Source organism: Marmota marmota, unplaced genomic scaffold (assembly GCF_001458135.2).
Source record: "Marmota marmota marmota unplaced genomic scaffold, marMar, whole genome shotgun sequence".
Lineage (NCBI taxonomy): Eukaryota > Metazoa > Chordata > Mammalia > Rodentia > Sciuridae > Marmota > Marmota marmota.
Window position 1 is genome coordinate 10315808 of NW_025999990.1, and position 16867 is coordinate 10332674.

The following is a 16867-nucleotide window of genomic DNA, read 5'->3' on the forward strand; positions in this document are numbered from 1 at the left end:
ACTTAAAACTTCACAAATTTTTTAAAATTTAATTTTAAAAAATTAAACAGGCCAAGAAACTAAGCAAACACTTAACAAAGAAATATATACTAATGATCAAATATGAAAAAGTGCTCAATTAAACATAAAGGAAATCAAAGTTGAAATCTATCACAAAGCAGAATATCACCAATGACCCACTCAAATGGTTAAAACACCAAGTGTTTGTGAAGATGGAAGGCAATCAAAATTATTGTATATTTCTGGAGAGGACATAGAATGATACAACTAGTTGGAAAAAGTTCTGGCAAGTTAATGTAAAACTAATATACTAAGCTAGCATCCTTCAAAAATATTGAACTCTAGATAATGATACGTATCCTGACATATCTGGGAGTGAACTGTACTTACTTTCAAAAGCATAAAAGTTACAATATATTGATGGAGAGATACAGAAATAGATGAGTAAACATGTAATAGAACAGTATATAAAATATTAATTTTAGAATCCAAGTTGCAGGCCTGTGATGTTTATAATTCTTTCAACTTCATATATTAAATATTTTTTCTTATATAATATATATATATATTAGTTGCAGTTGGACACAATACCTTTATTTCACTTATTATTTATTTTTTATGTGGTGTTGAGGATCGAACCCAGGGTCTCGCACGTGCGAGGTGAGTACTCTACCACTGAGCCCCAGCCCCAGCCAATATTTTTTTCTTAATAAATATTTTCTATTTAGTTAAGTAGTGAGTGTAAAATGAATGAACTTCACTACTTGTTATCAACTCTAATGAAAAAAGTCTAATTAGAAGAGAGGCTGACCCCAGCACAGTGGCACATGCCTACAATTCCAGTGACTTGGAAGGCTGAGGCAGGAGGATCACAAGTTCAAGATCCCACCCAGCCCCTGGCAACCACCATTCCACTTTCTGTCTCTGGGAATCCGATTACTTTAGGATCCTTGTGTGAGTGCCATCACACATTATTTGTCTTTTTGTAACTGACTTACTTTCCACTGTTTGGTAGTTGTGAATAATGTTGCTAAGAACATGGGTGTACAAGTGCCTGTTTGAATCCTTGCTTTCAATTCTTTTCATATATATCCAAATAGAACTGCTGGATCATTCCTTGATTTTTATCTACATTAGAAATAGCAGTTTTTAGAGCCACAGAATTATGATTGAGAATATAAGATTTAGAAACATACAGACTAAACTCAGATTCAGAAATCTTGTATTTTTTTTTAAACCTTTCTGCCAGGTTTGGTGCCACACGCCTGTAATCCCAATGGCTTGGAAGGCTGAGACAGGAGGATCATGAATTCAAAGCCAGCCTCAGCAACAGCGAGGCACTAAGCAACTCAGTGAAACCCTGTCTCTAAATAAAATACAAAATAGGGGTTGGGATGTGGCTCAGTGGCCAAGTGCCCCTAAGTTCAATCTCCAGTACCATAAACAAAACATACAAACAAACAAAAACTTTTTATGGAAAAATTCTCTTCTAAACAAAAGCAGAAAGACTAGCATAACAAACACAAGTACCAGAGTTTGACTCCTTTGCCCAGCTCTAAGTGCTGCTCTCCTTGGAAAACTACATATTTTTATAACTCCTTCTGCAAACTGAAGACATCACTCTTGGTGTCAAATTTCTGAGCTATAAAAAGATAGCATACATATACAAAGTGATATTTGCTTGTTTTCTTGAGTTGTTTCAGAATCCCTTAAAGATTTCAAGTTGTTTCTTATTGAGGATGATTCATTTAACAATGCACATGTCTTGCAGTAAGCACTAAGCTCCTGACAGTTGAATGAAGGAAGACATTTCTGGGAGCATCTGAAACCCCTACTGAAAGCATATGGGGTTAATTAGATTCGTCAGGACGTATAGGATCAGCATATGTAGGGCTTAACGGGTCAAAGGAGAAAGCACAGTAAAAATGAATCAAAAAAATTGTCCCTAAAATGACAATAAAATATAAAAGTAAACCAAAGCTAATAGTCTGCAGCACAGCTGCAGGAGCGACTCTGGAACAAGAATGACAGTCCCTCAGATACTGTGGGCTCTGAGCAAGATGGCAGTGGCCCTGCCTGGGAAAGCCTGTCTCCTCTTTTAATGAACGCTCACATCAAAGGCGGTGGAGGAAACCCCGGCCAATGCTGATGCTAACAAGAGTGGAGTGGACTGAAATGCCTTTTGAAAGTGATCAAATGATTTCTGTGGGCTATTTGAGAAGGAAAGCAAAGCCGTTTGACAGTTTCCAAACACATGGGAAATAATTAATATCTTAGAAAACCCCAGATGGATGACTCCAGTATAAGAATGTGAAAAAATGTATATTTGCACCAATTAATGGCCATGTGAAATCAGACAAGTTACTTAACTGTTTCCTCATGTGTGAAATAAGAGTCCTTTGTAGTTATTCATTAAATCAACCACTGCTATTGGGAACACAGGTTCTGAGAGCTGGGGATCCAGCAGACAAGGTCCTTGTTTCCAGGTAGCTTGAATTCTAATGAGGAGAGACAGGTAGTAAGTAGTAAAGAATATAGGTTTAGAGAGTGGTAGGTGCTATGGGAAAAATAAAATGACAATCAAGAGCTTGTGACAATTTGTGGGAGAGGATTTCTGGGAAAGAGACGAGTGAGAGAAAGGTCCTGAAGCAGGAAAGAGTTTAGAGGGTTTCAACAAGGAAAAAGGGTCAATGTGACTATCGCTCGGTAAGCAAGGTGGGGAGGACAGAAGAGAGGTCCTATGTGTTAAATGAGGATGTTTCAGATGTGTAGAAGGGTACATGATATAGAGTAGTTTCGATTTTATCATAAGCACAGCAGTGAGTTTGGTTGCGTTTATGGAGGGAGCATGATGGTTTGATTCACATTTTTGAAAGGTTGTCTGATTGCTGAGTGGAAAGTGGAGAGAGCTAAGAGCAGAAGGGAGACCAGAGAGAGGCTAATTCTGTACTCCATCCAAGTAGGGATGTTGGTACCTATACTATGGTGAACTAGAGAGAAATGGGCTACAGGAGAGACTGAATCTGGGGTGCAGGTAGAGAAATGATTATAATACTACTGACCTGATGGGGAGCTATGAAAGTGAAATAAGCATATGTAAAGGTAACACATGCCATCTGCCTCCATAGACTTATCACCACAATATCAACAATGACTAAAGCAAAGAGCAGAAGGAAGACATTGTAGCTTGCACTTTCCTGTAGAACAAAGGGCAAAACCATGGACCACTTGGCTTGCCTTCAGAATGGCAGGAGTTAGACAAAATTCCAGAAAACAGGCAACCTCTACAGTAAATTAGATAATGAAGAATAATGGAATGTTGGAGTTTGTTAACTACTTTTTCTGCATTTACGGATCTGATCGTATGCTTTTACCCCTTCACTCTATTAATGCAGCTCATCATAATTAGAGATTTGGGCATGTTGAGCCATCCTTGCATTCCAGAGATAAATCCCATTCAAATCCTGGTAATGAGCTTTTTAGTGTGCTATTAAATTCTGTTTGCTAAGATTTTGTTTAAGATTTTTCACCCAAGTTATCCAGGCTGTTGTCCTATGATCATCTTGTCTTATAGTGTTCTTATCTGGCTTTGAGGTGAGAGTAATGGTGGCCTCATAAAATCAGTTTGAAATATTTCTTCCTCTTCAATTTTTTTTTGGAAATTAATGCATTGATAGTAATTCTTCTTTAAACACTTCCTAGAAATCACTAGTGTGTGAAGCCATCTCTTGGGCTTTTCTTTGTTGAGAAGGGTTTTGAAATCATTATTATTACTTATTCATCTCCTTACTCATTGTTGGTCTGCTCAGATTTTCAATTTCTTTAGGACTCTGTCTTGGTAGGTTGGATGTTTCTATAAATTTATCCATTTCTTCTAGGTTATCCAATTTGTTGGCATGTAATTGTTTATAGTAGTCTCTTAGCATCCTTTGAATTCCAACTAGAATATCTCCTCTTTCATTTATAATTTTATTTATTTGAGTTATCTTTCTTTTTTTCTTGGCTAAGCTAGATAATAGTTTGTTGATTTTTGTTTATCTTTTAAAAAAATCAACTCAATTTTATTTCTCTTTTCTATTGTATTTCTAGGATACATTTCACTCATTTATGCTCTAATATTTACAATAAAAACTCTCAACAACTTGGCTATAAAAGAATTTACCTTAACATTTAAAAGACCATATATGATAAACCCATAGCTAATATCATACCCAATAATGAAAAGATGAGAGCTTTCCCCTTAAGATCAGGAACAAGACAAGGTGCCCAGTTCCCCACATCTATTCAACATAATACTGCAAGTCCTCCCCTGAGCAATTAAGCAAGAAAAAGAATTTAAAAATATTCACACTGGAAAGGAAGAAGTTAAACTGTCTCTGTTTGCAAATGACAGATGTTTTTATGGATAAAAATTCCTGAAAACTCCTTCAAAGAAACTTAAAACATGAGTTCAGAAAAATTTCAGGATGTCAACATAAATATTAGGTGCATTTCTGTACAGAAACAATGAACTATTTGAAAAAAGTTAAGAAAACAACCCTGTGTACAATGGCATTAGAATAAAAAAGTGATTGCGAAAGTAAATCTCACTGAGGAGGTGAAAAAGCCGTACACTGAAAACTGTAAGACACTGGTGAAAGAAACTGAAGAAGACACAAATAAATGGAAAGATATCCTGAGTTCTTGGATCAGAAGGATTAATATAATTTAAACGTTCACACCACTCAAAGTGATGTACAGATACAATGTAATCCCTATCAATTTTTTTTTTAACAGAAAGTGGACAAACAATCCTAAAATTTGTCTGGAACAAAATAGTCAAAGCAATCTTCAGAAAGAACAAAGCTGGAGAAATCACACTTCCTAATTTCAAACTATACTACAAAGTTATAGTTATCAAAACACTATAGTACTGGCACAAAGAGAAAAGCCATGGAGCAAAATAGAGAACCCTGAAATGTACCCATACATGTATGGCCAACTACCTCTCTCTCTCTCTCTAAGGATATCATGACTGCACAACAGGGAAAGGATAGCTTCTTTAATAAATGGTGATGGGGAACTGGATATCCACATGCAAAAGGATGAAATTGGACCATTATCTTACACCACGTACAAAAAAATCAATTAGAAATGGACTAAAGATTTAAGACCTGGAACTAAAACTCTGAGAAGAAAACGTAAGGAAAAGCTTCTTGATGTTGTTCTTAGATATGAATTTCTGGGCACAACACCAAAAAGCACAGGTGATGAAAGCAAAAATAAACACTGGGCCTATATCAAACTAAAAGTCTTCTTCACAGCAAAGGAAACATTTAACAAAATTAAAAGGCAACCTACCGAGTGGAAGAAAATACTTGCAAATCATATATCAGATAAGGTATCAACAGCCGAAATGTACCAGGATGCATATAGGTCAACAGTTAAAACAAACAAACAAACTTATAACCTGATTTTTGAAAAATAAACCAAGAACCCAAAGAGATATTTTTTCCTAAGAAGGCATACAAATAGCCAATGGATATATGAAAAGTGTTCAATGTCACTAATCATTAGGAAAATGCAAAGCAAAATCCTAATAAGATCACCATTTTACACCTATTAGGAAGACTTTTTTTTTTTTTTTTTAAGAAAAGAAAAAGCATTATCAAGGAGGGGGAGAAATTGGAACCCTTGCACATATTTGCCGATAGGAATGTAAACTGGTGCAGCTCCTGTGGAAAATGATAGGGCAGTTCCTCAAAAAATTGAAGAGAAAGACCACATGATCTAGCAATCTCACTTCTGGTATACATTGAAAAGAATTGAAAGCAGAAACTGTAGCTCTCCAAATGAAAACTTATAAAGTCGAATCCATTAAACTCCTATTTTTAGAAGCCCACCGCCATTGGGAGGAGGGGATAAAGAATGTGAGTGTTAACTTTGCGTGTCCATGATCAGTAAGTGCTTGTGAACTGGCTCCCAGGAACTCTTCTTGCAGAAAGAAGAGGCCCCAGGAGCTGCAGCCCCAGCCCCAGGGGTGGGGGCTTGTCGAGGCTGCTGCAAATGGCGTCCTCTGATTTACCTTCTTAGCACTCTAAGAGGATTGATGAGCTTCAAGACTATCATCCCCTTGAGATAAATGTCTCTAGTGCTTCTCCCTAGACACTCTGAATTCAATTAGTTTAATTAGAAAACAAGTAAAGAGGCATTATCTTAATATAGCTTTGCTCCTAACAAGTTAAAAAAGTCCATTTTGGCGGGGCGGGGGAGCGAAATCCAATTGCCCTCTTTTATTTATGTACTCTGAGATGGTGATGCAAATTGTCATTTTTAAACAAAAAGATGAACATTCTTTGGCTCAATAGATCATGTTTTGTTTTGTTTTAATAATATTATTAATAAACACTTCCTGATTCCTTCACTCTTTGGGGAGATAGGAGCAGTGATATGATATCAACCTGTTTTAAAAGCATTAACTGGGAGGCCTACTGGTTTTTAGTGTTTGCCAATTTCTGTGATACAAACACTCCTACTATGGCTAGTGTCAAGCTCCTAAGGTGAATCACTGAATTTAGATCTGGGACAAGATGCTACCCATCTGCTCTCACAAATCAGGGAGCTGGTTTAAACACACCAATGGACAGGAAGGAGTAAATATATTGTCAGGGGGCTTTTTAAAAATTGCATAGAGGTTACTTGGACTTGCATCAGTTATAAAAGCAATCTGGGGACCCCAAACAGTTGGGTTGGTAAATGACGGGGGGTGTGGGGTGAAGAATAACTTCATTGTGCTTGCACACAGACTGGCCTACACAAGCATGGGACCTGAGTGGGAGAACCTAAGAGCTCAGCAAGCAGGTGGTAGGCCCAGTGGCCTCCTGGAGAGACAGGGAGGGCTGACACAGGGCTCTAGTCCAAGCTCGACCACAGATGTTCTCATGTTGGCAAATCACTTAATTTCCCTGGACCCACGAGTAAGAAGGAAAGGTAGGAGGGAGTAAGAAGGAAAGGTAGGAGGTAGACATGAGAGGATAGAACAAGATAATCATCAAAGATCCCCTTATTGGTCTACCACATAGGAGACTCTGAGACAACAGGGAACTTAATGGGAAACCAGTTTTTTGTGATTTTTTTTAATATTTTATTTTTTTAGTTGTAGATGGATACACAATATTTTTATTTTGTTTTTATGTGGTACTGAGGATGGAACCCAGTGCCTCACGTGTGTCAGGCGAGCACTCTACCACTGAGCCACAAACCCAGCCCTAGTGTTTTTTTTTTTTTTTAATATTCTTTAGTTATAGGTGGACACAATACCTTTATTTCATTTTTATGTGGTGCTGGGGATCGAACTCAGTGCCTCACACATGCTAGGTGAGCGCTTTTCCTCTGAGACAAAACCCCAGCCTCCCCAGCCCTAGTTTTTTGTGTTTGTCTTTTTGTTTTGTTTGTGGTGCTGAGGATGGAACCAGGTCTTTGCACGTGCTAGGCAAGCACTGGGCCACTAAGCTACATCTCTGGCCTTTGTTTTTATTTTTCATTTTGAGACAAGGTCTCACTGAATTGCTGAGGCGGGCCTTGAACTTGTGATCACCCTGCCTCAGCCTCCTGAGTGGATGGATTATAAAGCATAAGCCACCACCACGCTCAGCAGGGAACTAGTTTTAAGGGATCCTGTTTCTGAAAATAGCCTAACTGGGAAGCCATGGGCATGGTAAAGGAGGATGGGCTTCTGCTCTTTGCTGGATGTTCTGTAAAGAGCTGTGGTCTCCGTTCTGATGTACAAGGACAGTTACCTCTGGGAAACACATCAGCTCCCAACTGCCCCGTTTCCACCTCTGACCAGATGAAATGTTTGCTGCCATAAGACCAGGGAGGGCACCCCACTCAGCCACAAATGCCTCTTTTCATTCTCTGATGGTATATGTGCCACAACTATGTGATGGGGTTCTTACTCCTAACAATATCTTACTCCTAACAATAACAATATATAAATAATTAACATTTAATTTAAGTCAATCTGAAAATTTTAGAGAATATTCAGCTTGTCATGTTGAGTAGTAAACTGGTGTATATGAGGTGTGTGATGTTTATCATCTGTGCCAAAGTCCTATTCTTACAAAAGTGGCCAAGAGTATTCATTATTAGTTACCCACAGATTAAAAATGAAGTTTCTGATAAACACCTCTCAGAATGTTTTTCTGATATACCTTCTCTGGTGCTTCAAGTAGGAAAATAGTTCATCAATCAGGAGGACCTGGCAGTGAGAGATGAACACGCATCCTGTCTTCATCTCTGGATTCAATTTGTCAATATTAAAGAGATAGCTTAGCTTCAGAGTTTTTTCCAACTTTTGCCAGCAACTTGCATATTATGCCCACGATGTCCAATATATAATTCAGGTTAAGCATCCCTAATTTAAAAATCTGAAATGCTCCAAACTCTGAAACTTTTTGCATGTCAATGTGATGCCCCCAAGCAGAAAGTTCCACACCTGACCTCACATGACAAGTTGCAGTCAAAAGACAGGAGTCCTAAAAGAATTGTATAAAGTTATCTAGGACTGTGTATAAAGTGTATATGAAGTATAATTTAATTTCGTGTTTAGATTTGGGGACCCATCCTGATGATAACTCAGTATGCATATGCAAGTATTCTAAAATTGAGAAAACACCCAAATCTAAAACATTTCTTGTTTCAAGCATTTTTTGGATAAGGGACATTCACCCTATGTGGAGGAGAAATCACAATCTCAAAGGCAAATACTTCAAAATATACTTCAAATGCTTAAAACTATATTACCAGAAATCACTGAGAATAATTTGGAACTCTGGGAACAGAGAGAGTTCCCCAAACTTCATGAGACAGCCTTGAAAAGTTGAATGGTAACTTGTTTTTTAGCAAATCTGCCATCATTTCAACTGAAAATAAATTATAGACGACACTTCCTACCTTCCTCATTCCCACTTGACTTTGAACTATATTTTTCCTATTTCCTTGAACTCCCCAAATTTCTTATTTTATTTACTGGTTCTCTGATAACCACAGGAGAATTAACAGGTACACGCATACACACACATACACACACACACACCACATTGCAAGGTGGTACACATAGTGGCTAGAAAGTTGTATAACTGAACAAAACACGTGGGTTCAAATCCTGCCTCCAGGTGAAGTCAGCTGTGTGACTTGCCTGTTTCCTTAACTGTAAAGTGGGTAACGATGTTTCTTTAACTGTAAGGTGGGTAACAGTAGTGTCTACCCCATAGGGATATTGTAAAGACTAAATTAGATAATCCATGTAAAGTACTCAAAAGAGTATGGCATATACTTGCTAGCATAGATAGTTAAGAGTTCAGTAAATAAACTATGTATATATTTAACTCTTTAATTGAATTTTGTGGAACTTCAGTGCATGGATTTGTGTGTGCACTTAATGATATATAGGTTGGGTTTTTCTAAAACTAAACTTAAGTTGCCTTCCCTGAACACGTATCAGCAGTGGGAGGAGGTGGTCCCCAAGTGTGGAATGCCACAGGTAGGGAGTTCCAGGGTTAAAAGACTACTCAAGGGATAATCCCCATGGAGATGATCAAGTTGGTTTTGTGCACTCTGTGAAGGGATGTCCCATAGACCCTGAAATAGACATTTTTCACCCAAACATCAAAAAGCACTGAGAAGCAAAACTACATCATGTAGCCAAGTGGCATTGATTCATAGACATCCCCTCTTCCTGCTCCAAGTCTGGGGACTCTGCTCTGTAGAGGTCCATCTCTCTTAAAGAATATGGCAGGTAAAACAGTGCATCTACTGTACGTGCAGAAAATAGCATCCCTGCACACAGCCAAGAAAACAGAGCCATTTTATACTAGAACTTCTACACTTCTGAAAATGTGTGCCTGAACCATGCCAAGTTTAATGGGGCTCTATCTGTGTCTAAGGTCAGCTGCAGGTGGGGGCTGGGAGGAGGGAGCTTCCTTTGATCCATCTAATGAATTAATGAATTAAACAGAGGTGGAGTTCAGAAGCCAGGCTCCCTACTTTCCCTGAAGCAGGGCTGATTATGAACTAGCATAACTGCTGGAAAAATGCAGCTTTGAGCTAGAAGAATTAGGGACATGGCGGAGTCCATTCATCTTCCCTAATCGAGTTCTTGGGAAATACACATGTAGATTAGCCCCTAACAATGACCCCCGGCTGATTGCTTGGAGTACCCTCCACCGCGCCCACAATGGTATTGACTGGCTCTTTATGTCCCACACAAAGGCAGCGAGCTCCCCTGTCCAGCTCAGCCCAGCCCTGCAGGCCCTCACCAGCGGCTGTTGAAGTCTTTCTGCTTTTCTCCTGAGACTTCGAAATAAATAGTAAATAAAAGCTCACCTCACCTGGACCTATTAGGAAGAGCTGGGCAGTTCTAGAAGGTATTAACTTTGGAAAACAAGGCCATAAACCCCTTAGCACTGTGTGGGCAGGAGCTTAAGAAATGGCTGCCAATCTTCATTTGGTGGTGATTATAAAGATCAATTTAATATTGAGGAAGTTTATATAAAAAGCATTCTCAGAAGGGAAGCAACAAACACCGATTAATAATATCTACATCTGCCCTCCGGTCACTTCATCCCTGGACCACTTGGTCTATGTAACTGGCACCTAAGAAGGGGCAATGTCTTGGGCAGCAACTTGAACTGCCCAGATGGCTGATGAGGGGCTGGGGATATGTTTCACCTGGTCTACAGTGGAACCTGCTGTGGGTTTGTAAGTCTCTCTGGACATTGATGCCCATGGCCATTCTCAATGGATTCTGACTTTATTTCTTCCAAATGCTGGCGATGTGTCCACTTCAGCCATAATTCAGGGACTCTTCAGGGAAGAATTGCAGATTGCAGCAAAGATGTGCTTTCTTAAAATAAATAAATAAAATAAAAATTAAAAATTAAAAACCCTCTAAACAATAATTACCAAGGTGCTGCAGCCAGAAAATCCAGGACAAGGAGTCAGTTGGCCTGAACTCTGGTCCTGACCCCTCCACTTTGTAGCTGTCTCATTTTGATCCTCAGTTTCCTTATCTGTAAAATGGGGACCATTTTACAGCATTGTGAGGATCAGATGATATGAAAAATGTAAAGTCTTCTTAAAACTAAAACTATAAAACATGAAGTGCTATTAATTTTCATTTAGCTTTTTTCTTAAAACAGAAAATAATTTCAATCCACTGCAAATGCAAGCGTGCTTGCTATTTTAAATTACCTATTTGTAGTTTTATTTAAAATACAGCTATTAATGACCCCCTCCCCATATGCCTATCAGGGAGAAGTAATCATTTAACAATCCTTAAGGTATTCAGTTTTCCTTCGCAAATAGTCTTCTAACGCCAATCTCCGAGGGCGGATGTTTTCTCCTTTGCCTTGTCTCAGACTGGACGCTATAAACTCCTCAAGGCCAGGGGTACTGCCCACGACCTACGAGGCCCACAACCTCGCCAAGGGCAGAACTGGGCCAGCAGAACCGACGCAGCAAAGGAGTGTCTGGATGCAAGCAGGAAGAAAGGAAAGGGGGGTAGAGAAGTGACCGCTGAGATGGAGATCAGAGGACCTACCAAAATAATTGAGGAATGTGGTTCCCTAGATCTTTAGCTTTGGGGGGAGTATTTTAATTCATGCTCCCAGTTAATAGTCCAGGAAGGCTGGGCTCCTGCTCCACTTGGAAGGTTGCAATGTTCCCAGTGCCATTGTCCATCAGCACCGCGGGACGTGAAAACACACTCGCCCTCACAAATCATCCTTCTGCTTAGCCTTTGAGTAGCTCTGGGTCAAGGGGCCCCATAGGGGGAAGAAACGCAAGCGGATTATGCCGGTAAACCTCAGGGAAGCGCGGGCTGTCTCGTGGGCGAAGATTCTTCCCCATCAGCTTTGGGTCTTCTCCTTGGCCAGGAGAAGTGTCGGGAGCTAGAAGAAAGGTGCCTGTCTGTAAAGGGCCCTGTCCTTCCCCCAGGGCAGAGATAGCGAGGAACCCTTGCGGGTGTGCTGCCCGGTATCAGCTCAGCAGCTTGTGGCTCTCTCGGCCTCCCAGCTCTTGAGGTCACCGGACCTGCAGATGGCCCCACCCGCTGCTTTAGCGGGAAAGAGAGTGAGAGAGGCTGCCCTCCTGCACGTCTTAGGGGGTAGTTAAAACAGACAAAGACTAAAGAAACCCGATGTCTGGGACTTCGGACCACTGGGCTGAAAGAGGAGTGCGGGTGGGGTTACAAAACAGGACGAGAGATGATTCAAACTGGGAGTGTGCACTGACCTCCCTACCCCTCAGAACTGCAAAGCCTTGGGCCCGGATCTTGGCTCTTTCAAGGGGTGCCCGGTCTCCAAGCCTGGGTGTGCAGCCCTACAGGGGAGGTGAGCCGCAGTGGGGAGGTGAAAGTAGCGAGCGGAAGAGGGGAACCCAAGGAGGTCAGGGCCTTTGAGGCAGGACTGGGGCAGGGAAGCAGGGGAAATCAGGCTAGCCGACGGGAGCCCCCAAGCCCGTCAAACATCCCACCTCTACACCCCAGAGAGTGTTGGTGGTATTTGAAAAAGGATGATCAAGAGGTGCAGGGGAGTGGGGGGGTGGGGAACGTTCCTAGTGCTGGCCTTGGAGTGGCAGGGCTAGGACCCCGAGGCTGGGCAGGAGAAGGACCCGCCCCTCTGAGGGGGGAGGGGCTGAGAGAAGGGGCCCGGTCCGGGCGTGAGAGGAGGAGCCCCGGACTAGCCCGCTCCCAGCTTTAGCTTCCGGAGCCCCAGTTGCTCCGCCGCCGAACTTCCAACTTCTGCAGCGACTCAGGCGGCGGACGGTCGAGCGCTCGCCCATCTCTAGCGCAGGCGGCCTGGGCGGGGTTGCAAGCCGAGCTTGACCGTGGGTAGAACCCGTGCGGTTGCGCGCGTTCCAGAAGTCCCACTACCCTGACCTGTACAGTTGGAAAGAGTCCGCTTGGAACCTCTTCTATCTCCAAAGCGCCAGCCTTCCTCCAGGCGCTCCCCATGCACCTGCCGGGCTGCGCGCCCGCCATGGCCAACGGGAGCTTTTCGCTCGCGGGTCACCTGCTCCGCAGTCCAGGCGGGAGCACCTCGCGGTTGCACAGCATCGAGGCCATCCTGGGCTTTACCAAGGATGACGGGATCCTCGGTACCTTTCCGGCGGAACGGGGCGCCCGGGTAGCGAAGGAGCGGGAGCGAAGGCTGGGCGCGCGGCCCGCCTGTCCCAAGGCGCCTGGGGGAGGAGCGGAGCCCTCCCCGCCACCAGCACCCGCGCCGGTCCCGGAGTACGAAGGTGAGTGTCAACTACAGGCTGCTGCGGGGCCCTCGAGGCACTCTGCAAAAGGAGAGCGTCCCTTCCTTAACTTTTGAGGCGACTGGGCGCGGGGGTGGGGGTACTGTCCACGACGGGAGCTTCCAACTTGCGTCCAGAGGATGCTTAGGAACCCCTTGCACGACCACCCACCCACGACCTCTCGAGGGCCAACTCTTTGCCATAGCTGGGCTGGCCAGACACTACGAGGAGGCATGGTAGGCCCAGGGATGCTCCCGGGAGTGTCTCTGACCCTCAGGGGCCTCGTCGCCCCAGCCTCTCGCCCCTACTGTCCCAAGGAGCCGGGGGAGGCACGGCCGAGTCCAGGGTTGCCTGTCGGGCCAGCCGCTGGCGACGCGAAGCTGTCGGAGGAGGAGCAGCCCAAGAAGAAGCACCGGCGGAACCGCACGACTTTCACCACGTACCAGCTGCACGAGCTGGAGCGCGCGTTCGAAAAGTCCCACTACCCTGACGTGTACAGCCGGGAGGAGCTGGCGGGCAAGGTCAACCTACCCGAGGTCCGCGTCCAGGTAAAACGCCCGAGTTAAGGGATTGGGATCCGGGAGGGCCCAGGCCTAAACTGCAGCCAGTGCTTCTCTGGATTCCCGGGCATCCACGCATTTATTATCGTGTTTCTTCGGCTTGGCAAGCCCAGAGGTTCCCCCACGCACCCGTCTTCTGGCAGAATGTCCGAGTTTATAGGACGATCCCCCTTTTGGGGTGGATCTCCCTCTTCTAAACTAAAAGGAGGAATTGAGAATGACTTTTGAGATAAAAGCCGGGATGGGGTTGGGGGGACGGTGCTGCGCAGAAAGGGAATGTAGGCAGAGACCAGAGGGTCGCTGGATTGAGATCCCAAATACCACCCTTGCCGCGCACATCCTGTTGAAAAGGAAAACACTGTCTCCTTGCGCCAGACCGCAGTTGAAACTTAAGAAAGTGGATTTAAGAAAGTGATTTTTCCTTCTCTGGTGCACGTCCAACCGAAATTTAGCGCTGCAGAGGCCTTTTCTTTTTATTGTAAAGGGGTTTTCGCTTTAATTAAAGCTGAATTATCTTTAATCCCTGATCATTAAAATATTTGAAAGCCTTAAATATTTGCTAGTCATCTGTGAAAAATCTGGGAGGATTTCCAAATTGGGAGAGTTTAGAGAGGCCTGAAAGAGAGACACTGGGAACAAATTTCAGTGCATCTGAAAGGCAGTGGAACTGAGATGGGATTCTTGAGTGTGTCTATGAAATTAGATTTCCAGGAAGTAAGGATACTCAGGTGTCTGGTGCTTTTATCTGTGTCTTTAAAGTAAAAGGGAACAAGCTCTTGCCTTTTTGTCTCTTTTGCTTAGGTTAGGGGTTTAAAGTAATGAGTAAAAGTCGTGGTTTTTAAAAAGTTCACTAATGTGACTCAGGATTAACTAGCAAGGACAGTTCAATTTCTCCTAATTTGGGGCAGTAAAGCGGCAATCATTTCATTGAAGGGGTGGAAATTTTAGCACCTGCTTTCCATTAGAGGGAGGGTTTGGTAGAGAGGGGGAGAATACAAGCCAAAGATGAAGAAAGAGGAGAGGCCAAGGCTTTCAGTGCCCTACATCATGCAGGTAAGGCAGCTTGAAGCCCACCTTTGCACTACTCTTTGCACCTGACCCCACCTTTTTTCGGTTGTCCCACTTTACTTGTTCAGGGGTTTTGGCTTCTCTGAGTTGTGAGAATCTTGAAAACAGCGTGACTTCTCTGTGACTATAGGGCCAGCAGAGTGCTCAGCATATAGCAGTTCTTAACATCTGCGTGTGGTGTATTCAGATGGTGTAGGAGAACTAGCCAGCATCTCCTCTAGCATTGGAGGCATCAGGAGAACAGTATGATAGCGAACTCTCCCAGGCTTCAGCTATATGAACTTGGATACTGTAACAGAGAGCTAGAGCGCAGTTTCTGGCAATAAGGGAAGCCCCAGTGGTAGTGGGAAGGGAACCCTCACCCCAACCTGTTTCTCTTTTCTCTAATGTAGCCAAACATCTAATATTTCCTGGTGGTTCAGGGCCTTGGGTATGCAGATAAATCTTTATGGGAAGGGGACAGGGATGCTTACATTTTTCTTCTTTCCTCTTTTTTCCCAAATTCCAACCTTGCACACATTTACCATGCCCTACTCAGTGCTGGACTATTGTTTTCTTAGCTCTCCTAGGTTGCCCTCACCTTCCTGTCCAACATAAATCTGCTTTCTCCCTTTTAAGGTTGCAACTATTTGCTCCCTTCCCTTCATAAGCACAATACTGAAGCCATCTGTTTGACCAAAGTTCTTCTGTATTCTCCCCTAAACTAAACCAATTCTCTCTGTTCTGTTTGCGAGAGTGGAACTTGGTGGTGAAACGTTAATTACATTCCATTCTGGTGCTTTTGTCAGTAGTGGAGGATTCACTGCAAGAAACCAATGAAAGCTTGGCCAGGACTATATGAATAGCAAGAAGGAAAAAACCCTTGAATACTTACTGAGCTAATATCTTAGGATAATGTCAACCAGAAAGTAAAAGTAGGTACAATAAACTTGAACATTGTAACCTGTGAAAGTAATCCATAAGAAACTTCAGAAACACTAAACAACTATCAATGAAATAAAATGAAAACCTTATTAAAGCAATAATTGAAATGTGCATATGGTAAAATAAGCCCATTTGCTTCTATCTATATGATAACTAATAATCCATGGAAATAGCTGTATTCAACTCTGATGTTGCCAGTATTTATTTATACCCACGTTTATAATAGAGACGAAAAGGCAGATATAACAAGGTATGAGACAAACACATAGTAATTGAGAATTATACCATACTGGGAAAAAGCAAAATCTTAACTCAAGTATCAAGACAGGCTGCCATCCAGCAGGTCACAGAGATCTGGTTTCAAGGGCCTATGGTCCAGAGCAAAGTGACACTCACTTTTTTTTTTTTTTCTTTCTGAGCATCTGCTCCATGTCAGGAATTAGAATCAGATGCAAGCACAATGAGAGCTATGGGTGCGGTCAACAGGGGAAAGGGTGTGGATGCCTCAGAGGACTAAGATGGGACAAAGAGATTCACCGGAGGGAAAAGACAAAAAGAAAAAAAAAAAACAATGAAAAAGAAAATAAAGAAATCGGATGGAAGGAAAGGTGGGGATGAAGGGAGTCGTAGGGGATGAAAGAAACCAAGGCCCAAGCCCCTCTCCGCAGGTGCAAAATAGTCAGTACTAATTTTATTTGGAGCTGGGGGGGAGGGGGGTCAAACTAGCCAGTCGGCCTTTGGCGCAGGAGTCGGGCAGGAGTCATAGCCTACGACCTCGACGTCCGCTGTGCTTTGTCTTGCAGGTGTGGTTCCAGAACCGACGGGCCAAGTGGCGACGGCAGGAGAAGCTGGAAGTGTCGTCCATGAAGCTGCAGGACTCGCCCCTCCTCTCTTTCAGCCGCTCCCCGCCCTCGGCGGGTCTGGCTCCCCTCGGGGCCGGCCCCGGCAGCGGCGGCGGGCCACCAGGGGGCGCCCTGCCAGCTGGAGTCGTGGCTCGGCCGCCGCTGCCCGGAGGGGGCGCCACAGCGCTGCAG

The 16867-nt window shown here is 43.3% G+C and overlaps 1 protein-coding gene across 1 annotated transcript in view; it reads left to right on the forward strand.

Moving 5' to 3' along the window:
- The first annotated feature begins 12992 nt into the window (after positions 1-12992).
- Positions 12993-16867, forward strand: part of Rax (retina and anterior neural fold homeobox) — a 4156-nt gene continuing 281 nt past the window's right edge. The window contains 3 exon segments of the mRNA XM_048806601.1: positions 12993-13281; positions 13576-13829; positions 16637-16867. Of these exon segments, the coding sequence (XP_048662558.1) occupies positions 12993-13281; positions 13576-13829; positions 16637-16867 (774 nt within the window).